Here is a 24,311-nt window from a genome sequence, read left to right as displayed (position 1 = left end):
TGTGTGTAAAATAGATTTGATCCTCAAGACTAATAAAGCCAGTCCACATTTCATTTAAGACATTCACAATTTCTAATCCTGCAATTAACAGGATTTATGGGTTGGTGGCGATGCTCACTACAGGAAATCTCTTGATGCAGTCTGCAGGTGTGGCCATCAAAGGTGATAGTTCCAACAGAGTTTGCAGTAGCCTGTATCCTCCTTTTAACTTGGAATTTCAATAGTATGACCCTCTGCCTTTTGTCACTCTGCAAGCTGTACCCTATCAAATTTGACTTATACATTCACATCTCCCTCTAGCACAGCTCTGAACAGGCTCTGGTTGCACTCATCAATATTTTACCATACAGCTTCTTTGGTAAAGCCATTAATCCACAGGTTCTTCCCTTTGCATAAGATTGTTCATAGCCTCACATCTAGTCACCAGTTGCGTCGCTTAGCCCACCAGTTTCTACACTAGATTCCCATCATAACTGCTCTCAATGTGATGGCTTGGCTCGACATGTCGCACTTCTGCCTTGTTGAATGTCACTTTGCGGGAAGTATTCCTTAATGGCATCTGTCTTAGTGGACTTTGATCCCTTGGGTGACATGTACAGGGAGGAACACATTGAAGAACCGGTTCACCAGAGGTTTTACTGCAGTTATTGCAGCCCCTGTAACATATCAGTTTCTCAAACAAAGCTCGAAACTTGTAAAAGCTTATATTGCTGGGATTCAATTTGAGATCCATCACCATTTGTTAAGATTCCTTATTCAAGATGGCCACTGCTATTTAGGTTTGGGGATGGCCTATGCTTTATAAACAGCTGCAGTTTACCACCAGGAGTTGCCAAGGAGGGAATGTCATCAATGCTCAGCCTATAAGTAAGGCAGACACGGACCTGCCACTAGACCAACCAGAGGAGAGGCTCCTGTGCTACCCTTTTAAATGGGCTTAGGGTTGCTGCAGAGGCACCCACAGCAGAAAAATAGTGGGAATTGCAGTAAGCCAACAAGCAGAGTCTCCACAGAGGGATTGCACTGATCTCTGTGCACCGTTTGAGATACACATAGGCATCAGCTCCCATACACAGTTGTTCCCGCTGCAGCTACCATGTCCATGTAGCTACAATGAACAAACCGCTGCTCCCCAGACAGCCACACCACTCACCAAGAATCAGAGGACTCATTAACTTCAGGCCAGTCTGCACCTCAATCCTGAAATCTCGGCAGCCAGAGGGAGGCATCATTGTTTTATTCTTTCTGCCATCCAACATCACCAGGCACTAATTTCCATGGTTCCCGAGGTAAAACCAGTAGCCACTCAGGTCAGTAGTTTGTTGGTTCCCTACCAGAAAACGTACCGTATGTTATTTAGGTTACAGTAGTCAGCAGGGGATTCTAGAAATGGGACCATCTTGCCAGTGTACCTTAGAGCACCCTAGCAAGGCTTTTAGAACAAGCTAGCTATAAAAAGGGGGCTATGCAATTATGACCACATTCCATTCTCCCCCCATGTAACTGCACTGTTCGCTCCCCTTTCTCCCTTGCACTTCTCCTCCTTCCCCTTGTGCAATCTGAATGACACCTGGCCTAGTAGGATCGTTGTCTGTCTTTCCTCTGTTCCCCCTTCCTTGCCTAGATGCGCCTTCAAACACTTGTGTATAGGCGCGTTCTAAATGCCATATCATATCATGTTTCCATCGGGACCAAAGTCAAAGCATCTTTAAGTCGAATTCTTGAAACTAAAGCAGAACCAAGTCTAAGACACTATACCCTTTAAGCATTTTGCTCTTTAACATCTTGTTTTGAGGAATAGGGTGTCCGGTCAAAGTTTCGACTCAAAAGGGTCTAATGACAAAAGGATCGAATTATTTTTTTAAATGTATTTATTTTTTTTGCTTTAGTATAGGTAAAAAAAAAAGGTGTTTTACACCCAAAATGGGGGTTTGGGAGGTGGAGCCCCCCCCCCCCCCCAAAAAAAAAAAGAAGTTGACCCTTTTTTCGGTCGAATTGACTCGACCCTTTTGTCATTCGACCCTTTTGATTTGAAACTTTGACCTATAACCGAGGAATAGCAAGCTGCTCCTGCTCTTCCTCAGGGGTGTTTGTATCCCTTTTCGGCCCCTAAGGTGGAGCCACATGCTCATTCAATGGAGACCTAGTCAGACCGAGAAAGCACAAGAGGAGTATCCGTGGGCGCAGGTTACGTAAGAATGTCAGACTGGAGGAAAGTTGGAAACCCTCTGTCAAAAAACAGAATGACCAGCAGCCTGTCAGAATCCACATCTATAACATTGACCTTCTTTGCTCAGATCCACCATGGAAAGTAATTGCCCAAAAAAACAAAATCCACCAGGGGAGCCCCGGTCTGACAGATTTCTGTTGTCCGCACCTCTGCGGCTGGTTTCACAACCCCTGGCAATGGCTGTATATAAAGAATAACAGGTCTCAGATATGTTGAGCTTTTAAAAAGCATTTGGTACCAACTATCATGGACGACATATCAGCCCAAATGGTGAAAATCTCAGAATCTAATTAAGAGTGAAAGGCACAACTATCAATGGTTTTACCCCCTCTTCGGGAATCCCAATAGCCGAATCTATTGGACTCTCCAGCAAAGACGAGCCAAAATAAGCACTCTCTGGCACCAGGGTCTGAACCTGAGTGGGAACAGACTCACTGAACGCAAAGGGCTTATCTTCTTGCCTCTTCAATGACGATGTACCATGATAAGATGCAGCTCTTCTTAGCCTTCAGGGAGCAATGCGAACCCATAGAAGAGGCGGCAAGCAAGCATGGCAATTCAGACAAAGTCTGCACTCTTCACGTCAAAAAGATTGAAATCACTGGTTGAAAAATATGTTGAAACGTAGATTCTTCTTAGACGTACCTTTCTCTGGACCCTGTGGCTCCCACGAACACCAACATCTTTTAACTGCTGGTAATTGTCTGAACATCGAAATCTTGACTCATCTGGGTAATAAATTGAACAAATTTGGCCATTTCCTGGTCATTCATGAGTCTGGTGCATTGAGAGTTAAGTAAATGGCGGTTTGTAAAACTTCTTAAATAATTTAAATAAAAGAGTGGATCCTAGTAAACACGAATTATGGCCCCTCCTTTCAGTTCTCAACAGTGCACATCAATTTACATTGAAGATGGATGGCTTGTCAGTGAGAACCCTTTCGTGCAGAGCCAGCTAATGCAGGGGGATTAAAAGCACATTGTTTTAGTGTTTACCAGGAGTCCTGACCGCTACTTTGCTCAAAGCGCACTAATCACTTCCATCATTCCCGTCTGGTTGTAAAAGCTTAAATGGTATCTTTTAGAACACAGGCAACGGGGAAACTCATTCAGGAAACAATGTAAAATAAATGGTGCAATGGTCTCCCCTTAATGTCTACGGTTTGCAAAGTAAAGCGCACTGGCAAGGCATTTTGCAAGTTTACCGTGTTGTCCACATGATCGTTAAACATTCTAGCCGGCTGTGCTGTGTCCGGCGCAAGGCTAGTACATCATGAAATGCTACTTCAGGGGCAGTTCCAAGTCCCCGGTGTACACACACTACTCCAGACTATGGTTTCCAAAGATTGGATAACGTAGGGTACGGTTGCAGTGAGACTGAGGAGCTGTATCTCAAGGGTTAGGTTTCTTTGTCTTTCAGCATCAGGTAGTGGAGAACATTTGAAGGCACCAGTATTCTGGGCTAAAGCGCCACCTATAAGCCAAAGCTATTGAATTGGAGCACGGCTCGGACAGAGATGACATGTGAGCAGGGAGACATGGTTAGCAGGTGTTGTTTGGTTATTTATTAACCCATTGATTGCTGATGGCCATGCTAATCCATAAGGCCATTCCCACCCGCTACCTTCCCGCTCACAGCCTAAAACACATCCTCCTGGGATCTCTTTGCGCTACCTCCATCATGCAGTAATTTCAAACCTTTGCCTGCCCGTGTCAAACTGGATGCTGGGAATGAATAGCTTAATACAGAATATCCACAGTGCACAACCAAAGTAATGGTAATGTAATAAGCAATCAATCTGATGGTCAAAAAGAAAAGATTAGTGGAACTTGAGGTGCAGGGGAGAAAGATTGGCCCCGGCATATGGACCAAAGATACACAAGCAACAGAAAAAGTTCCCTAAGGTAAGAGAACTCCCGTCGTCCAAGGTGGAAGCCCAACGCATATGAAAATGTTAATATAACATCTATACAATTTATGCAAATATTAAATGTGCAACCAATTTCGTGTGCATCTGCCAATCAACGGGGCATTGCACAGTATTTTTTCCATAAAAAAGCTTAATTGCATCAGCAAACAGGTGACCCAACGCGTTTCGAGCAAATACTCCTCATCAGGGGTCTTCAAGTGATCATGAATCTAGAAAATGATCAATTGAGAAAATTAATATCTTCAAATAAGGTGTAATTCTAAGCATTGTAAATCATATTCAACTGTACACGTAATGCATTCTAGCCATGTGTTCCAAAATTCAAATTACACACACATAGCATATATCTGTGTTCCAAAATACCTTCTACTGTAACCGTAATGCTTTCTAAACATGTGAGCAGTAGTCTACTTAAGCATACAAAAGTATTTGCTCGAAATGTGTTGGGTCACTTTTTTTTAAAATGCATTTATCGTGCCATAGCCAACATTTGACTTTAAACACTTTTCACGAACAAACATACAACAAAATAAGATTATAACCTTGAAAGAATTAAAGACATTCAAATTCCTAAGTTATTACATTTAAAAAAAAAAAAAAAGAAATTTGAATGCAGACTCTAAAATATAAAAGAACAGCACCTAGGGAAAAAGGAGAAGGAACGAACGGGAAAACACATATTTCTTCCGCAATAAAACTCTTTAGTCTCATAAAGACTACATTTCCATAAATTACTCATTTAAACACATCAAAAAGAAACTTAAAAATGGGAAAAACTAGTCCGTCCCCCCGTGACACCCAATCACCTTCACCTCCTTCTCTCCTACTTTCAGCTTAGTCATTAATCAAATTAAGTTCCCTCAGAGCTCCAACAAGTTCCACTGAGAGAGCGGACTCATGCCTGTCATGATCTCTGCTTCCAAAAGGTCAGGGTTTTCCCAACTCCCTTGGAAGCAGATCCATAACCCAGGTTCCGAGTGCCAACCAGTCCCAATTGGGACCTTTTGGACCCTGTCCTGGCGCCAGTGGCACCAGGCTCATAAATATGCCCAGTCCCAGCGCTGGAAGCGCCGGGCTCATAATGCTTGGGTGGACTTACCTGCAGCAGACCATGCTGCTTACTCACCTGCCAGTTGAGCCTCTGATCCTCTTCTGTTTGGGACTACTTTTCCTGTTGGGTGGGGCAGGAGCCACTCCCTAGGTTCAGAACACTGGAACTCTTCTGGAAAGCAGGAACTCTTTTCTTACCTAGGCGAGGCTGTGGAAGGAGACACCTAAGCACTACAGGAGACTATTTAAACCACACCCGATGGATGAATCTTGCTTTGCGTTATTCTGCATCCTCTGCAGCAGAACGCTCATCGTGTCTTCTGCATCTGTTCCTGGGCCTAAGGAAAAAAGGCTTACCATCCTGAATCCAGTCTTCAGCAACACCTATAAAGACAAGAAAGAACAGGTTAGCATTACGGTCTTCAGTGACAGCGCATCACTTACCTGGTCGGTCCATCGGCTGTCACCAACGCCTCGCGCTGCATTCCGGCATCTGAAAGACAAAGGCTTACCTACTCTTCGGGCGCTCCGGAGGTCTTCGCACTGCATTCCGGCATCTGAAAGACAAAAGCTTACCAACTCTTCGCACGCTCCGGAGGCCTTCGGCGCTGCATCCCGCATCTGAAAGACAAAACAAGGTGCGGTTAAAGACATTGGGTAACTTTAATACTCACGTGCCATTACTCCTTTCCACACCTAACCCAGTGGGTATTCCGGAACCCTGCAGCCGCTCCGAACTTGTACCTGCAAGATAAAAAGACAGTTAGAGCGCATCGTGAAGCAGGCAACAAGCGCTTACTTACGTGCTTCCAGGCGCTTCTATTCATCACACGGGTTCCATCTTCAACTCACTTCAGCCCATCATCCGCCATCGCCGGAACCCTGCAAAACAAGAGACATCATTACAAAAGACTTTTAAAGACATTTGAACTACTCGAAACTTACCGTTCATGCAGTAAACGACGGACAGCAGTCCTCTGAAGTCAAGAGGCCTGCCCCCCTTATCCAGTGAAGAAACTGGTTTCAGCACCCTGCCCCGAGGCAGATGGAGAGCACGGCGTTCACTTACCTAAGGTGAGAGCGTTAACCTTTGGAGTTCTACAGGAGAAGAGAAGGGGAAGAAGAGAGAGACATTCAATAACCCAGTCCATTAATCCCATATTTTCTATCTGCAGACATCTTACCCTTCGAGTCAGACATACAGTGCACAGAGGTCCAGCCCAAAGAGCCAACCGTGTGTTACACATCACCTTTGAAGATATGGTATTCGCCCAGTCAAGATCGGGCCCCTACGGGAATCAGGTGAGCGTTACAATGCCATGAAGATAATTTCCCCCAGAATTCAATGGCATTCAACCATAACGGATGATGGACAAACCTACCAAATCTTATTACCCTCATACTCCAAGTGCCTGGACAATCTAATAATAAGTGTTTGAATGTCTGATTAACGTTATTATAACACTTATCACAACTCGGGAGTATTTTCCCTTCACTGTCCCTTGTAGCCTGAATCTCAAGGGTCGGGAGTAGATTTAGACGAAATCTAAGAATAGCTAAACCCAGCCGCAGGTCTGGAGATTTTAGATAGGCAGGGAGCATTGATAATCGTTTATCAATCACTGTAAAAGAGGCAGATCTCTTTGCCCTCCTCATACTATCTATTGTATCAATCCAGTCATGCAGTTTCATCTTATCCTTCACTCTGTCCGGATTACCCAGAAGAAGCTCAACATCACAACCTGCTTTTGCTAATATTTCTGAGCATCTTTGCTGGAATTTATTCAGAAAACCATTTTTACCCAATTTCAGCTCTTGCGCTACCTTCCTCAAATAAAGAGTTTTTGGGAGAATCTAAAACCACTCTATATAGGTTCAGCCATTTCCATTGGAGCCATGATGTGAGTGAGGCAAGACCTAATTCATACCTAAGGGCGACTATTGGGACAGAGTCCGGTAACCCCAATGTGCGTTTCCACAGTTTAGCTTCAATTGTGTCCCATTCAATATCCAAAGCTAAGCTGTTATAGTCTTGACCAAAAAGAACTATCGGAACGACCTTGCCTATATAGAATCTCACTAGCGGAAGAATCGAGAATATACAAAATTCAGTCTTGATTTTTTTCATTTCCGCTCCCAAATTTACCATTTTTAGTTCAATTGATCGCAACAGATAAGTTTGTTGGAAAAGAGCTTATTGTTGCTCCCAACAATGGTAATTCCGTAACCATCTCAATCGGTAATTGGTCCAGACTCCAAACATAGTTCTTCACCACCCTCCTTGGTCGTTTACATCTTAGAATCTTAGATGTTAGAGGATTGGGTCACCTTTTCGCTGATGGAATAAAAGCTTTTTTTAATGGAAAAATACTGTGCAATGCCCCATTGATTACCAAATACACACGAAATTGGTTGCACATTTAATATTTGCATACAATGTATAGATGTTATATAAAGATTTTCATAACTGTTTTGCTTGCTTATAAGCCTGTGCTAGACTGCAGAGGATGGGAGTTCTCTTACCTTAGGGAACTTTTTCTGCTGCTGAGTAGCTTAGTTGCAGTAGTAATAATGCTACATGTGTAATAACCATGTCATAACCAAGCGTGCCTCTGGCCTCTCCATTTATGTATCTGTTGCTTGCACTACAAGACTAAAAAACAAACATTGCCAAATCGCCAAATGTTTTTGCTCGTGTATAGTATTCGATGTCAATTGCCAGGCGCTACTATCATATGCCCAGATAATCACACCAGTTTCCGGCTATTGCCATTTTACTGCCAGGTAGTACAATTATCACAACTGTTGGCTTTTTTAAGCTTTGAAATATGCTGCAGTGTTTTCAAATACAGCATGATGGCACTATATAAAACACAGAACAAACACAAAACGTTCACACTCCAATGTCCAAGTGTCGCCCCTTCCAATATGCTTGGCAGCAAGGTAAGCTAATGCAAATGGATCAAAACAACGGAAATGTGGTATTTATTTGTATCATTCGCCAGTCGCGATGTGCCTTCTCCTGCTCGGAAATATTGCAGTGTTTCGGCCAGCATATATCCTGACCTGTAACATGTCAGCATCGGGTCTGGTTTTATTTCTTTAGATTTTTGCACCTGTAAGAAAATCCATCTGGTAGTTTTAAAGACACTTTCTCTTTCACACAATGTAACAGAAAGAGAAATAGAACGACGGTTCCCCTTTGAATGAATATAAATAATTTGGAGGAAAAAAAACACAGCCACGTATCCACCGGGCCTATTGAGTAACTGTTTCAAAGGAGAAGACGTTGACTGTATTTAATTCCGTTATTATAGCACTTAAAAAAACAGATTTCAGAGAAAGAAATTTGAAGCGTTGCACCCTGTGTGATGGCTCAAATAACTACCAGCTGTGCCTGTTTTGAAAAGGCCAACGGTGGGACTAAAATGTCATTTCAGACTTCAGTCCATTTTCTCTGCTCCAGTGAAATGACTCTAGAAATGTCAGCATTAAAAAGAGCTCACAAGGCAGCTTCTAAGCTCTAGCATGTTTCAAGAGTTGACTCAATGAACTCAACAAGGCCAGGGCAGTGTAAGCAATGCTACTGCAATCAGATAGAGTGCTATGGCAGCCAAATGTCACATTCCCAAACTCAGGAACCATCCTTGCACAGACCCCCGTCCCTAACCCATTTATTTGTTTATATATTTATTTGATTCACAAATGGCTAAGTCCACATCTGCGATATTCACTTGGTGCTTTGCTGGTGTAAGACCAGACAGCAATAGTACTTCGGTCCTAAGTTAAACTATGGCTGTGCCCAGTCCTCATTACTGCCTCTGATTTTGGCGAAACTAAAGTATGAACCCTTGGCATAGGATTGGATTTATTCACATACTGTGGCAGCGAATTATTGCATGTATAAGTAAAGTTTATTCTGTGGAATCAAATCTAGCTCCTGAAGAAGGGGAGTGTGTCCCCTAAATGCTTGGAGCAACACTGTAAAACATTCGGCTGTTGGATGTATAAAGAAAAAGAAAATAAGAAAGATCCCTGTGTATTGAATTGTGTTCAAGAGTGCGCACATCTTCTACATCACTGCTGAAACTATTCCAGAAAGCCAGATATCTGGCATCACGGTGCACAGGGGATGCGTGGGCCCATAGATTGGGCTCTAGTTTGTGTATTTATAGTTCCTGCCTCGTGTCAGGGGAGTTCTACCTCCCCTGCACCCAAACTGTTTAGACTACAGTAGCAAACAACTGTTTAATGGATTGTTGATTCAGAGTGTGCATGGTAACAATCTAGAGATACAGTCCTCATTATAGACCAAGCACCGGGCACTGAGTTATGCAATGGCTTCCGAAATAAATGTGGGTGCAGGGTTGGGATTCTACGGATGATGGTGGGTTCCCGGTCCTGCGCCAATGTGGGTCCTGTTAGGCATTTCTACCCTTCAATATAAGGGTAGAAAGGAAAATATTGGCGATGGCGCAATTGTGAGGCAGGCCCGAATGAATAAACGCTGGCAAAGCCAATAGATTGGGCTATTGTGCATGCATGGACTGCACATTTGCCAGGCGCTGCCATAATGGTACTGCCCGTTCATGAGATGGAAACAGCTGGAAAATGGTGCGTGTATCTGGTCATGCAATGTCTGTCTTGGTAAATGAGTATTTAATTACTACACACACGCCAAAACGGATGGCTTTGCCAATGCTTGTTTTAAAGACTTTGTGTGCATGCACTACTTGTTCTCAGAACCGGAGGTGCAGCTTTTCTGTGAGAGGTGTGGGGCATTCTGCATATTCCCCTCTACCATAAAGTACTCTTGTGGTGGGGAGTGTCCTCATTATTCGTATAGGAAGTTTATTTCAAGTACGCTAGTTGTTTCTTATGGAAACAGAAGGCAACGTTTATTCCTGTCTGGCTGGGAAACCTGATCATCGCCTTTTATGCAGTCTCATCTGAGTCGCTTTGTCGATTACCAGACAGTCCACAACCTGCAAAGGTTCATCAATTTCAAGGCCCACTCAGACCATCAGAATAAAACACGGTTTTATAACTTTAAGAATGTGACTTTCTGCTGTGGAGAGCAGAGGCGCTCCACTAAGAATACATAGGACCTTTGCAAAAGTCTCCACAAACAAGGTGGGCACCACATCCTCTCAATTCACGAGCTTTTTTATTTTGTGATGTGGCGCAATAACCACAATTCTTTTGACTACAACCATGTTTATCATCAGAAGAATTAACAATCAACATATACCCATCACTCATTGACACTTAACAGATGCCAATGCAGATCAATCTGAGACCAGATAAAGTTAAACATACCCACAATTTAATAAAACATTTCCCACGTGCCAATGCTAGAGTGATGCAAAGAATTCAGCAGAAATGACACCCTATAGTAACTGCAACTGAGAATAAGACGGCAGATACATCTCAATGTATTTGTTGATTTATAAAGCGCCTTACGCCAAAGCGCTGTAGCACCATTCCTGTTTATTTATAATAAAACAATATAGTGAAAATGCCATGCACCATATGCCATTAATCCCAGACTTAAACAAAAAAAAAAATATATATATATTTTAGTGAAAAAACTTTGTTAAAGGGACGTTATGGTTCCAAGTAAAACCGAAAAAACCTTGAAATTCGTCAGTTATGGTAAGCTAAGCAACCATAACTCGCACCACCACCGTGCACTGCTAAGACTAACACCCAGGACATCAAAGATGACATCCCCACCAGCATTTTAGGTCCTCAAAGTGGGAACTTCCTACACTGGGACGCCGCCAAGATGGCCACCATGGAAAGGGAAGGCAGGGTGTATAAAGAGAACACAACAGGGCATGAGCGGGGGGTGGGGGGAAGGGGAGAGAGACACGGGGCATGAGCGGGGGGGTGGGAGGAACAGTAGGGAGATACGGGGCATGAGCGGGGGGAAGGGGAGAGAGACACGGGCATGAGCGGGGGGTGGGGGGAAAGGGGAGAGACACGGGGCACATGAGCGGGGGGTGGGGGGAGGGGAGAGACACGGGGCATGAGCGGGGGGTTGGGGTAAGGAGGGAGACACGAGGCATGAGCGGGGGTGGGGGAAGGGGGAGACACGGGGCATGAGCGGGGGGTGGGGGGAAATGAGAGCGACACGGGGCATGAGCGGGGGGGTGGAGGGAACACGAGGGAGACACGGGGCATGAGCAGGGGTGGGGGAACACGGGGCATGAGCAGGGGGTGGGGGCAACAGGAGACACACGGGGCATGAGCGGGGGTGAAGGGGTACACAAGGGAGACACGGGGCATGAGCGGGGGGTGGGGGCAACAGGAGACACGGGGCATGAGCGGGGGTGGGGGCAACAGGAGACACACGGGGAATGAGCAGGGGTTGGGGGCAACAGGAGACACGGGGCATGAGCAGGGGGTGGGGGGAAGGGGAGAGAGACACGGGGCATGAGCGGGGGTGGGGGGAAGGGGAGAGAGACACGGGGCATGAGCGGGGGTTGGGGGATAGGGGAGAGAGACACGGGCATGAGCGGGGGGTGGGGGGAAAGGGGAGAGACACGGGGCATGAGCGGGGGGGGAACAGTAGGGAGACACGGGGCATGAGCAGGGGGTGGGGGGAAGGGGAGAGAGACACGGGCATGAGCGGGGGTGGGGGGAAGGGGAGAGACACGGGGCATGAGCGGGGGGTGGGGGAGGGGAGACACACGGGGCATGAGCAGGGGGTTGGGGGAAAGGAGGGAGACACGGGGCATGAGCAGGGGGTGGGGGGAAGGGGGAGACACGGGGCATGAGCGGGGGGTGGGGGAAGGGGAGAGACACAGGGCATGAGCGGGGGTGGGGGGTAACACAAGGGAGAAACGGGGCATGAGCGGGGGGTGGGGGTAACAGGGGAGACAGGGCATGGGTGGGGGGCAACAAGGGAGACACGGGGCATGAGCGGGGGTGGGGGGTAACACGAGGGACACACGGGGCATGGAATAAGTTACTTACCTGTAACTGTTGTTCTCCAGCATGGGTCTGGCATGGATTCACATGCTCATGAATATTCCCCGTCGTCAGGCCGGGAATCCTCGGTATAGAAAAAATCAGTATCAGTTTCGTTTCTGATCTGTCTTTCTCAGTAGTAACCAATCACTGGTCTCTGGGTCATACTGCCCCCAGCCAATGACTGCCCTCTCCCTAAGCTCCACCCCTGGCAGCCATCCTCAGATTTGTTAGCACGTGAAGTGGCAGTATGACCAAGTGAAGAGCCGCAGAGGGGTAGGCGGGAGGGTTCGCATGTGAATCCATGCCAGACCCATGCTGGAGAACAACAGTTACATGTAAGTAACTTGTTCCTTCTCCAGCATGGGGTCTGGCATGGATTCACATGCTCATGAATATAAGAATACATAGCAGTATACACATGCACAACCACGGGAGGTGGCACAAGGCTCAATATCAAGCAATACAACAACTCAACATTAAGCAACTCTTACCTCCTCACCAGGCTCACCTTAGGCGAACAGGTTGCGCAGCACTGCCTGGCCGACTCTGGACTCCTCCCTGGAATCCTGGTCGACGCAGTAGAATCTCGTGAAGGTGTGCGTCGACCTCCACGTAGCAGCCCTGCAGATGTTGAGCAGGGGCACACCAGACAGGAACGCCGTAGTAGCAGCGATCGCTCTGGTCGAATGGGCTCTCGGACGGCCGGGCAGCGGTCGGTTTGCCAACCGGCGACAGTGCATGATGCAGCCGGAGAGCCATCTGGAAATGGAAGACTTCGAGAGAGCCTTCCCTTGATTCACAGGTCCAAAGTTCACAAACAGCTGTGATGTCTTCCGAAAACTCTTTGTTCGGTCCATGTAGAACTTCAGCGCTCTAGCTACATTCAGCGAGTGCAAAGTGCTCTCGGCCGGCGACAAAGGCGATGGGAACAAGACTGGTAACACCAAGGGCTCGTTGAGATGGAAGTCCGACGGCACCTTGGGCATGAAGGAGGGGTGCGTCCTCAGCACTACCCTCGTCTTGTGGAAAGTCATGTATGGAGGTTTGCAGGATAGGGCCTGAATCTCTCCCACGCGACTATGAACGCTGTCTTCCATGACAGGAACTTCAACGGAGCTGGATGCAAGGGCTCGAATGGCGGGCCCATGAGCCTGGTCAGCACCACGTTGAGCTCCCACGCCGGGGCTGGAGCCTTCACCGGTGGGAACGATCGAAACAGTCCTTTCGTAAACTCCTTCACCAGGCGATGAGACCACAGGTCTGCAGTTCTGGTGTATCGGGAAATCGCTGCCAGATGTATCTTGATGGAGGCATGATCTAGTCCAGCTTTGGCCAGCGACAGCAAGTATGGTAGCACTTGAAGGGCTGTAATCCGTAGAGGGTTAATCTTCTGTGCACGGCGCCAGACAGAGAACCTCTTCCACTTGTGTCCGTAGCACTTGAGAGTTGAGGACGCCCTGGCCTTTGCAAGAACCTCTCTGCAGTCAGCCGGGATATCGTACCCTCCAAACTCTAGTGCTGCAGGAGCCAGGCCTGCAAGTTCAGCGACTCTGGGTCGTGATGAAGAATGGCGCCTCCTTCTCTGGAGAGAAGATCTGTGTCCGTCAACAGCTTGACTGGTGGGGACGCCGAGATGTACAGAAGGTCCGGGAACCATATTTGTCTCGGCCACCTTGGTGCAACGAGGATCATCCTGCACCGGGACCTCTTGAGTTGGTTGATGAGCCTGAGCAGCAACGGCAACGGAGGGAACGCATAAAGGAACAGGCAGTCCCCGGGGAATGAGAAAGCATTGCCCATGCTCCTTGGCTGGGGGAACCTGCTGGCGAACCTCTGGCACTTGAAGTTTGTCGCCGTCGCGAACAGGTCGATTTGGGGTTTGACCTATCACCGGAAGAGTTGATTCACTTAATCCTGGCGTAGTTCCCACTCGTGGCACGAGCACAGCTCCCTGCTGAGTGAGTCGGCGATGGTGTTTCTTATCCCTGCTAGATGAAAAGGTACCAGAAACATCCCCTGGGCAATCGCCCAGTGCCACAGATCCTGGGCTTCCTTGGACAGGGCTGAGGATCTGGTTCCTCCCTGCTTCCGGATGTAGAACATTGTGGTGGTGTTGTCGGTGAAGATCCTCACCACCTTGCCCTTGAAGGACGGGAGGAATGACTTGAGGGCCCAGAACACTGCTCGGAGCTCCAGTATGTTGATGTGGAGCGGCCTCTCCTCCGGGAGCCAAAGGCCTCTCGTGTGAAGATCTCCGGTGTGCGCTCCCCACCCCTCCAGGGAGGCATCCATCGTCACCGGGTATGCTGGGGTCTGAAAGTCTGTGCCCGCCGCAAGATGCGTGCGGGTGCCCCACCATCGAACTGCTTGGCAGAATACTTTGTTAAGCAAGATCTTGTCCTCTAAGCTGCCCGTCGCTTGCATCCAACGGGCGTCGAGGAACTCCTGCAGAGTGGGCAACCGAAGCCTGCAGAGGCGCACCAGATAGATGCAAGAGGACATCATCCCGAGAAGGGACTTGATGGACCTCACTCTGGCCACGTCCGTGGCCAGCAGACGCTGTACCTTGCCCAGGATGGCCTGCGTTCTTTCCTCCGACGGCAAAGCCAATCGTGCCACTGTATCGAGCTTGGCTCCCAGAAACAGCACGAACCAGGTGGGATTTGGGGAAGTTGGAGAATCCCAGGTCCGTGAGCAGCCAGACGGTCTTTGCTGTGTGTTCGACGGCGAGTTCCTTTGTCCCTGCTCGGATGAGCCAATCGTCCAGGTAGGGGTAGACGTGGATCCCCTGCAGGCGCAGCTGCGCCACCACTGGTGCCAGGCACGTGGTGAACACCCTGGGTGCCGACTTCAATCCGAAGGAGGGCCTTGAACTGGTAGTGCCACCCTTGGACTACGAACCTGAGAAACTTTCGGTGTCCTTTTAGGATGGGGATGTGAAAGTATGCATCCTCCAAATCTAACGACGATAGGAAGTCGCCTTCCTCCAGCTGGCCCAGCACGTGCTGGAGGGTGACCATCTGGAACTTCTGTGCCTTGATGTATTTGTTTAGCTGACGCAAGTCCAGGATGGGACGCCAATCTCCTGTCTTCTTCCTCACGAGGCACTATCTTGAGTATACTCCGGAGCCCCGGAGCCTCTTTGGGACGAGCTCGATGGTTCCTTTCTTGAGCATCGCCATTACCTCGAACAGCAGTTGAGGGACGTGGTTTTCCTTCCTGGCCACTGGTGGAATTCGGGGTCACTTCTTTAGAGATTCCAGAGTGTGCCCATGGGCCACGGCATGCAGCAGCCAACGGTCAGTGGAGATGGACTCCCACACGCTGACGAACTTTGCCAGCTGGCCTCCAACCAGGGTGCTTCGGTGGGGGCCCGACTCAGTCTTGCTTGGAAGCAGGCTTGCCTCCCTGGCGACGACAGCGAGATCCACCTGACTTGCCTCGTCCCCTGTAGGCTTCTTGCGACGAGGAGCGGGCCGCCTGACGGTAGGTCGAGGAGCCGCTGCCGAATCCTTTGGAGGCACCTTGCTTGCCTCCGGAGTTCCGAAAGGGCGGCCGCCGTTGCTGCAGAACTCCCAAGGCCCGGGCAGTCTACGTGTCGGTTTTGATGGCCTGCAGCGACTCATCCACTGTCTTTCCAAACAGATTGTTCCCGGGGAAGTGCATGTCCAAAACCTTGGCTTGCACGTCCTTGAGCCACCCCCGCCGTCGAAGGCAAACGCTGTTGCCCAACTGGCGGAAACCGGTGTCGGCAATGTCTGTGGCCACAGTTATGGTGTTGTCCGATGCCACCTCACCTTCCTGTAGGATCGCCAGGGCATCTGCCTGCTTATCGTCCGGAAGTCCAACAGGGGGGCGATCTTGTACCACAATTCCCTGTCGTAGCGGGCCACAATTGCTAGGGCATTGGCCGCCTTAATCGTCGTTCGCCGCCGACGACGAGATGACTCGTCGTCCCATGGTGTCCAGCTTCTTTCCCTCGTCGTCCGATGGGAAAGTTGAAGATGAAGCCGATGCCCCCCCCGCTTTCTTCTTGGCTGCTGCTGAGACGACCGAATCCGGGGTCGGCTGTGCCCTAAGGCACAACGGGGCGGCGTCGAGGACCCGATACTTCTTCACGTACCGGTCCCTCTTGGCGGGTGTCGTGGACGGGTTCTTAAGGAGGGCAAGTCCCTCGTCCCAGATGTCATCCAGCAACGGCACCGCAAGGACCGTCTTCTTCTTGGCCTCGCGCTGTTGGCAGAGGGAGCCTTCCTTCTTCTCTTCGGGGCAGAGCTGAAAAAGCTTGGATGTCTTGGCAATCATGGCGTGGAAGGAGCCAATCTCGTCGGGCGGGGACGCCCGAGGAATCGGAGACGGGAGGTCAGTCCCGTTGTCACCGCTGTCGTCATCCATCCCAGTCATGGGCGTGTCTGTTCCCGTGTCGTCCCTGGGGAGCGGGGAAGGCGACAAAGGCTGAGAAGGCCGTGAGGACTGAAGGGGCACTGGATGAATTATCCTCCTCTTGTTTGGAGGGCTTCCCGACGGACCCAGTTCAGGTGGGTCGTCCGTCGGGGGTAGGGGAAGTCGTCTCCTTATCTCCGTGCATAAAGCTTGGATTGCCCTCAAAATGGACGCCGAGTTGTACTGCGGCTCGGGCTGCGACAGGCGTGACGGCGCGCGATGGTTGCTCCTCATCCACGGGAACCTAGTCGTCGTTGCCACCGTCGCTCTCGTCATCCCCCTCGTTGGGATTCCTCCCGTGGGACCGGGCCTCATCCAAATTCTCGGTCAGTTCCTCCTTGGAGGTTGTGTCCGTAACGGCCCCCCCTCTTTTTCCACCAGAGTCTTCATGGGGGTCTTCTCGATGGGCTTAAAAGAGGATTCCCTCTGCGGAGGCAGGGAAACTCTGGGCCCCGAGGTCGCCTCCACTGGGATAGCCTCCACAGGCTTCAACAGGGCCGCAACGACTCCCTCGATAGAGGCCTTAGCCGGGTGAATCAAGGCCTTCACCACCTTGGGCGCGCTTGAGGCCTTCACCTTAGGGGGAGGGTCACCGCCTCGCTCCCTCTCGGCCGGTTCCTTCGAGATCGACCGGGGCCTCTCCAGAAGCTTAGCCGGGTTCTTGGATTTTCTCTTCCCCGAGCCAGAGCGTTGGCTCGTGGTTGATGGCGTCGGTGAAGGTGCGCCCTGCCTGGCAGGCGAGGAGCCCGACCGTTCGGCGCTCCCAGTGCCCACAGACTTGCAGTGTTTTTCCTTCTGTTGAGCCCCCGTCGCCGGGGCGCCCTCACAGGACTTAGAAGACCGCTCAGACTTCTTCCTCTCACCTGCTGGGCTCTTGCCTTCCAGCCAGTTGGAGAGACGGGTCAGACGATCCCTCATAGTCTGATCCGACATGTTCATGCAAAATGTACAGTCCTTCTCCACGTGAGTTTTGTCCTTGTGGAGGCAGTAAAGGCATTTTGAATGCTCGTCCTCGAACACTTTTTGTAGGTTGCATCCAGGACAGATCCTGAACAGTTTGCCGGGAGTCAAGCTTCCCTTCTCCTGGGCCATGCTCTTCTCGTCCACGAGATAGGCCTCAGAAACTTCTGGAATCTTCCAAGAAGTGTAACTCGACAAAAACGTCACCCTTGAGGGGCGTAGATAAATCCAAAACGGGTCCCCGTTGATCGGAAGTAGAAACGGTGGAGCTTGAGGCTCGATTAAACTGGAAAATGAGATAAAGCTCTTTGAAAAAGCGCAAAATGCAGTAAAAGCTCGAGAGCTATAGTACAAGGACTCCCAACACTTGAACGTGCAGTAAAAATCTGAGGATGGCTGCCAGGGGCGGGGTTTATGGAGAGGGCAGTCATTGGCTGGGGACAGTATGACCCAGAGACCAGTGATTGGTTACTACTAAGAAAGACAGATTAGAAACGAAACTGATACTGATTTTTTTCTTTAGCGAGGATTCCCAGCCTGACGACAGGGAATATTCATGAGCATGTGAATCCATGCCAGACCCCATGCTGGAGAAAGTGGGACTATACTTTTTGATGGCCGTGTGAGTGCTACTTTCACATCTTGCATGGACAGAATTTGCATGCAGACTTAAGCTTCAACACAGAAATAGTTATTTTGACTTCTGACTGCTTTTTACATCTTCTAGGTTAGACACAGGCCAACTCTTATAATCAATTCCTGGAGTGCCAACTAGAAATGCAGCTATGGATATTGTTAGATGTCCTGCAGCTTTAGGGCACGATAAGCCCTGTGACGTGCGGTAAAAAGGCAAAGGCAAATATTGCATCACACCGGAAACAGTGCTATTGAAGAAAAAGGTGTCAGAAATTAAACATGTAATTGCAACTTACTGCTTCTTTGCTTAGCTTTAAGTCTGCAGATAAAGTTGAAACTGTCTCCATCACTTGTAAAGCTCGATCCAAGTAGCCAGGGATCCACATCAGTGGCATCTTGTGGTACACAGCACGAAGTCCTTTGGCGATCTCGAGTTTTCCTGCAAACAGAAGCACATGCATTGTAAACCTAATAAGTGCAAGTCTGTCGTTGTTGTGACTTTCTACGTGTAGTTCTTAGACCAGCTTTCTCCAGAGTGCTGGGATGTTGGGGCTTCTTGATAGCATACTGGAAGATTCTTTGCAGAGCCACATGCTCCACTCTTCTGTGCCTACTGGGCCACGTGCCCCAGTCCTTCACACACCATCCATCAAATGGAAAGAGCGGGGCATAGTGGATCATCTACAGGAAGTAAGGGCAAGAGCTACCAGTAGATGAGGCACCACAGCAAGCAACTCACACTCATTGGCACCTCCTGTCCATTGCCAGCGCTGTATGGGGAGATTTTCTATTGCCAATCTAGATGGGAAGGGGCGGGGGGAGAGGAGGGCAACCGCCTTCTCTATTCATATAACAATTTAATTTGAGGGCTTAAAGCCGTGCCATTCATGCCTTTGGCAACCTATGTCAGCTGATGGGGATACACCCTTTAGGCATCTTGGATTCTGTTAGAAACTAGGGATAAACACTGGTAGGGGTAGACTTACAAGCCAACTCAAAGAAAACTACAGGTGAATTGGAGCGAGACGTCAACTGGTCAAGCACCCTTGCAGACTTGGACAGTGGAGTCACCTCTTGGTGAACCTCGTTATCAGGCAAATGGCGCTTCTCAAGGGTTGCCCAAGTACAAAGGGAAGATCCAGCACAAAGCTGCCCTTGGACTGATCTTCATCCATATTAATCATATGATAAGAACATATCACTTGGTGGGGGGCCTGTAAAAAGAAAGGATTATTCACATAAGGTTTTTCATGTCTCTTCTGTTTCTAAGGTACACATTTATTGGAGATGCTGCAGTAAATATATGGCCGGCCATGAAAGGAGCATGAACTTAAGAGACCAAAAATGGGTTCTATTTAATGATTTATTTCGTCCGACTTTGTGTGGCCTTCAAAATGCAGAAATATCACACTCTGATCCTCTCCTGCACTGGTGGGGGTTCAGCCTCCCGAACCCCCCTTTCATCTGCTGCTGCCCCCCTCCCAGCCTAACACATTCCCCTTCCCCACAGATACGCAAACACCTGTTCTCCGCCCCCTCCATTCCCCACCACAAACATTACCCCTCCTCTCCCCCACACACAGACAGATACAAATAACACTCACCACAATCCTGCGACTCCCCTCGCCTGGCTGCGCCCGTCAGACCCTACGCGCACTCGCGTGCGGGAGGGGCATGCCAGTTTGATTTAGAAAGAGCATTCGGAGCAGTATCTGAGCGGTGTTTCTAAATCAATTTTTTTTTCTTTCGTTTTCTGAAAAACGAAAATGTCACTCTATACCAAATAAAGTGAATCTGAAAGGGAGCACAAAGGACAGAGGGTGCGGGACCCAGACAAATAAGACAGAAAATTGCCAGTAAGCTTTTGAACATTTGGACAAATATACATGTGCTTGAAATTGGTCATTATGGGAATGATCATATACGAGGAGCGGACTTTTGAAGCAGGCCTCATGACAAAAATTGTGGACAACTGAAAAAGTGAAGGTGGTGAAACAAACTGCAGGCTATGCAAAGAATGTGCAGCTGCAAGCAGCGGGAGAAAAGGTCTTAGGAGCGGGCTCACGGGAGAAACAGAGTGGGTGGATCTTTTGGAGATCCTCTGTTGAAATTCCATATTTTGCTCCGCAAAGAATGTTTGGATCCGGTGTCCTTCAGCCTTGCTGTCTATGAGTCTGGGGGCAGACATGCCCATTAGTAATAACTTTGAAGACACCATAAGTGCAATTTTAATTACAATAAACAAAACAGGTAAAATAAATACTGTTATATGGAAACATATAACAGTAATCAAAAATGGTACATATCAAAACCAGATCTGAAGGGCGTCGCAGAACCCCAATGAAGGGGAACGCCTTGGCTAGAAATGCTGACAGACTTTATGGTATGCGTGATGTTAATTTTATTTCATTTTTAGCCTGCTCTGCTACAAACACAATTATATATAGGCACAAAGGAAAAAATGAAAATGATATCCGCACAATGGTAGCAGACAACAGGACTAGCAAAATAAACATGTCTTGGTCAGGACAGTATATGAGCAAGTCCTTGAACTTCTGTGGAAAAGGCATTCCAAAGACGAAGAGCCTCCACAGCAAATCTACTGTCTCCTCTGGATTGATATTGAGACTGTGGGACTGTCTGCAGATGCTGGCTTGATGAAACAAAGGCACTGAGAAAGTGTATGTTATGCTAACTTGAAGCTAGCCTCCCACCATGACAAGGACCTCCAAGGATAGAAAAGTTACTTACACGTACAAATGGTAGCCGAGATAAAGCACTACATGGTCTTAGGATAAAAACCATCTACTCCTTTCTTCATTTATGTAATGCCAGGTTCAGAAGCACAAATCAAGACCAAGGTGACGCAAGATATCACAATGGGACGTTAGACTCAACTGATTATTGGTTGCAATTATGTAAGAATAGCACCAAGAGTGGCAGTTAGCACCTGGAGCCATTTGTTATGCCAACCATATCTTGAAGGCACCCGTGCCCTACAATCTCTGCCAATTATGCAGTGTTAGCCAGCAGGAATTTCAGAGAGAATACTTATGTGAGGGTGCATATCAAGTCATACATAAATCTGCCCTCCTACTAGTGGTAAAGATTGCACTCCTTGGGTTTTAAGAAAGAATTAATTTATGAAGCCTCTCCCACCAGCACAGTAAAAACATTTCTTTAGCTTGAAACTTGCACAGCAAGGAGATGACCAACTGGCGTTGCGCAAGCTGAAGCATTACCAGGAGGCCTGCTTAAAGGGAACACTAAGACTAAAAAGACAGGTTACTACCAGTGGTGAAACACAGAATAAAGGAGGCTCCCCGCATGCCCTGCAGACGGGTCCCATCAGCCCCTCCAAGAAACACATGGTATGCCACAGACTACCCGCATCCGCAATGCACATGATGATCAGAGAGCTGAAGAGACGCACTCTGCACTGCCCCCGGTGAAAGATCCAAGTACGCTTTTTAAACAAAGGACATCTTTCACCTAGCGGTTAAACATTGAGGGCATCACCTGGCCCTGGTGCCCAAATGTACTGGGCGCCACTGTGCATGGTCAGTAATTTTATTATTGGCGTGGAAATGGCGGAGGGATATGCCGGTACCTGGTGGGGAGGCGGCAGGCAGCTCCTGAGGGGGGACGGTCATTGTACATGATTATAGGTCAGTGGCTGAAGTGAATACTTATAGTAAAGGGCATTAACATCTCCCACAATGTAACGCGAGCGACAGAGCATAGCGTGGGAGCCGTAACTAGTGGGGTGGAGTTCAGGGGTTGTTCTCCTGAGAACATTTGTTGGATAGTGTGTTTAAATGTTGCATTTTACAGTGCAAAATGTAAGAAACATCTGATTAAAAGTGACAACATTTTCAAAGTGTTCCCCAAGTTAGCACATGAAAAAATCCAGTAGTTGGCATGTCACCAGCAGTAACAGTAAACAAAAAAAACAGTGTGTGTGAAGGTTCAGTTCCAAAAACACATACATTATCAAAAGGATTTTTAATGAGCTATACAATATTCTTCAAGTCTTGACTTTTGGCTCATGAGATGATAATATTATACACCAGACTTTTAATATATGTGTTTCATATATTACTGTGAATGTCTAGCACATAGCACTTTGTCGTGAAATGTTTTTGCTGATTTATATGCAATTATGTCTTTTTGTGCTTGATGTATTGTTTTTTGTAGACTATGGGTTTTTTGTCAACCTGTGATTCCATTTTCCATATTGTTGAATATTGTATATCATTAAAAAAAAACCTTTTGATAATGTATATGGTTTTGGAACTGAAACTTCACACACACTCTGTTTTTTGAATTTACATATTGTTGCCCTTGCGTGGAATGGTTTATGTGGCATACCTACCTCTTTGTAAAATACCAACGGTAATAGTACACAGGAGCATTTTACAATATTTTCATCATGCCTCTGTCTGCAACACACACCAGCATTGCCATTGGAAGTCACTTTCATGCAGCTGGTCCCGCGATACATGCCAGAATTCACAGTGAAAAATCACTTTGATTTTGCATCAATAATCTATCCAAATACGGTCACTGTAAATCACCTTCATGAGGCTGGGGTCACAATCTATACTAGCATTCCCAATTTAGGTCTTTGAATGACATTGCACAAACAAAATAAGCCAGCAGAGTCATTAATAATAACTTTCAAGGATCTTTAAAATCTGAATCTTCATAGGTTCCTGAACTTCCTTGACAAGGTTGTGACCTGATCTCATCGGGCTCTGTTGTATTGTGCTATTAATGCTGTTGAATTTGCAATTTCTGTCTCAAAAGCAGCTTACGTGGACAACTTTCTATGTAGAGCATAAACCTTTTACTCTCCTTGTTTGGTGGGACCTGCGTAGATGCTAACAGTACTCCTGCATGTTTTTGTTTGGTTGTTGCTACCAGTGTGTGTGGGGGTAAGTTGATCTGTATGCCTAACAAAAGGTCCCGTTCTCCAAACGGGTTCTTTAGACAGATATGATAACACATCAATTGTTGAAAATAAATGGTCCTGTAGGTCGCTGTTCCGATTCACGGATCGCTTGATGTGCTTTGCACCCTGAAGTAAACTGCACTGGGAATGGGCATGTGTGGCTGTCGGACATACCCCAGAGCAGACGTTGGGGGGAGGCGAGAGCTGGTGCGCTGCTGCATACTGGGTCCTTCTGTGCTCTCTCTCCCCCACCTGTCACATCGTGGTGCAGTTCGTTGCAGTGCAAGAATCTCGGAAACCATGCATCCTAGGGCCTTCAAACGTGGGTGCTGCTTGAGTTTTGTTCCTTGCGTAAGGACCGGTCCTTCTACGACGACATTGATGATTCGCTGATTCTAGGCAACTGTCTCATGTGTGAAGGTGCTGCAATCTGAGGAAAGGGTTGGGTGTCCAAATGTCATGTAGCCAGTAATGTCCGGAGGGTCCTAACAGGTAACTATGCAAAATCTGGTGCTGATTGGTGAAACGGTTTGGAATTGTATAAGGAACAACGCTTCGCCAAGCCACAAACCCACAAATGTTTACTTTTATTAATATAGATGGGTCACTTGGCGCAGGTTTACATTTTCTCTCAAACTTAAGATTGACTGGTTTAGTAAGTGCTGAGTTTTCATGGGCTGGTACAATTCTGTTCTTAATTGATTTCAAAAGAGGTATATATTTGCCCATTTGTTTTTCTCATTAGGAATATCTTCTATCAAGTCTGTATCATCTTCAGACTCATGATCATTGATTCTAGACATGTCTGCAGTACTTGTTAAAAGGTCACTCAATGCGTTCCTCTTCTAATAGTATGTTCTAAGTGTGTGCGCAGTGTTCCCCACTTGAGGGTGTGCGTTTGGATTGCGTTTTATGTTTCCGCGCCAACACCAAAGGGGCTGGTGTTGTTTTGCGTGTGTCATCAATTTTAGATTTTGTCGGTGTTGTGAGGCCCTCCTGTGAATGATGTTTCAATTTTATGCAGTGTGAGGAACTTCTTGTCCCCCGGTATCCTCTTTTCAGGTGGCCAGGAAAAGGGCATCACTTTTGGATCCCGACCCTTGGGGTGGATATGTGAGGGAGGAGGACCT

General features: G+C 47.8%; 1 protein-coding gene across 1 annotated transcript in view; it reads right to left on the bottom strand.

Annotated features, from left to right (window-relative positions):
• Window positions 1–24,311, bottom strand: part of MRPS27 (mitochondrial ribosomal protein S27) — an 874,008-nt gene that overhangs the window by 54,299 nt on the left and 795,398 nt on the right. The window contains exon 9 of the mRNA XM_069627511.1: window positions 18,524–18,666. Within this exon, the coding sequence (XP_069483612.1) occupies window positions 18,524–18,666 (143 nt within the window). The remainder of the gene's footprint in view (window positions 1–18,523; window positions 18,667–24,311) is intronic.

This window comes from Ambystoma mexicanum, chromosome 6p (genome assembly GCF_040938575.1).
Source record: "Ambystoma mexicanum isolate Mex_15411 chromosome 6p, UKY_AmexF1_1, whole genome shotgun sequence".
Taxonomy (NCBI): Eukaryota; Metazoa; Chordata; class Amphibia; order Caudata; family Ambystomatidae; genus Ambystoma; species Ambystoma mexicanum.
Note: the sequence above shows the minus strand (reverse complement) of the source record. Positions and strands in the feature narration are given on the sequence as shown.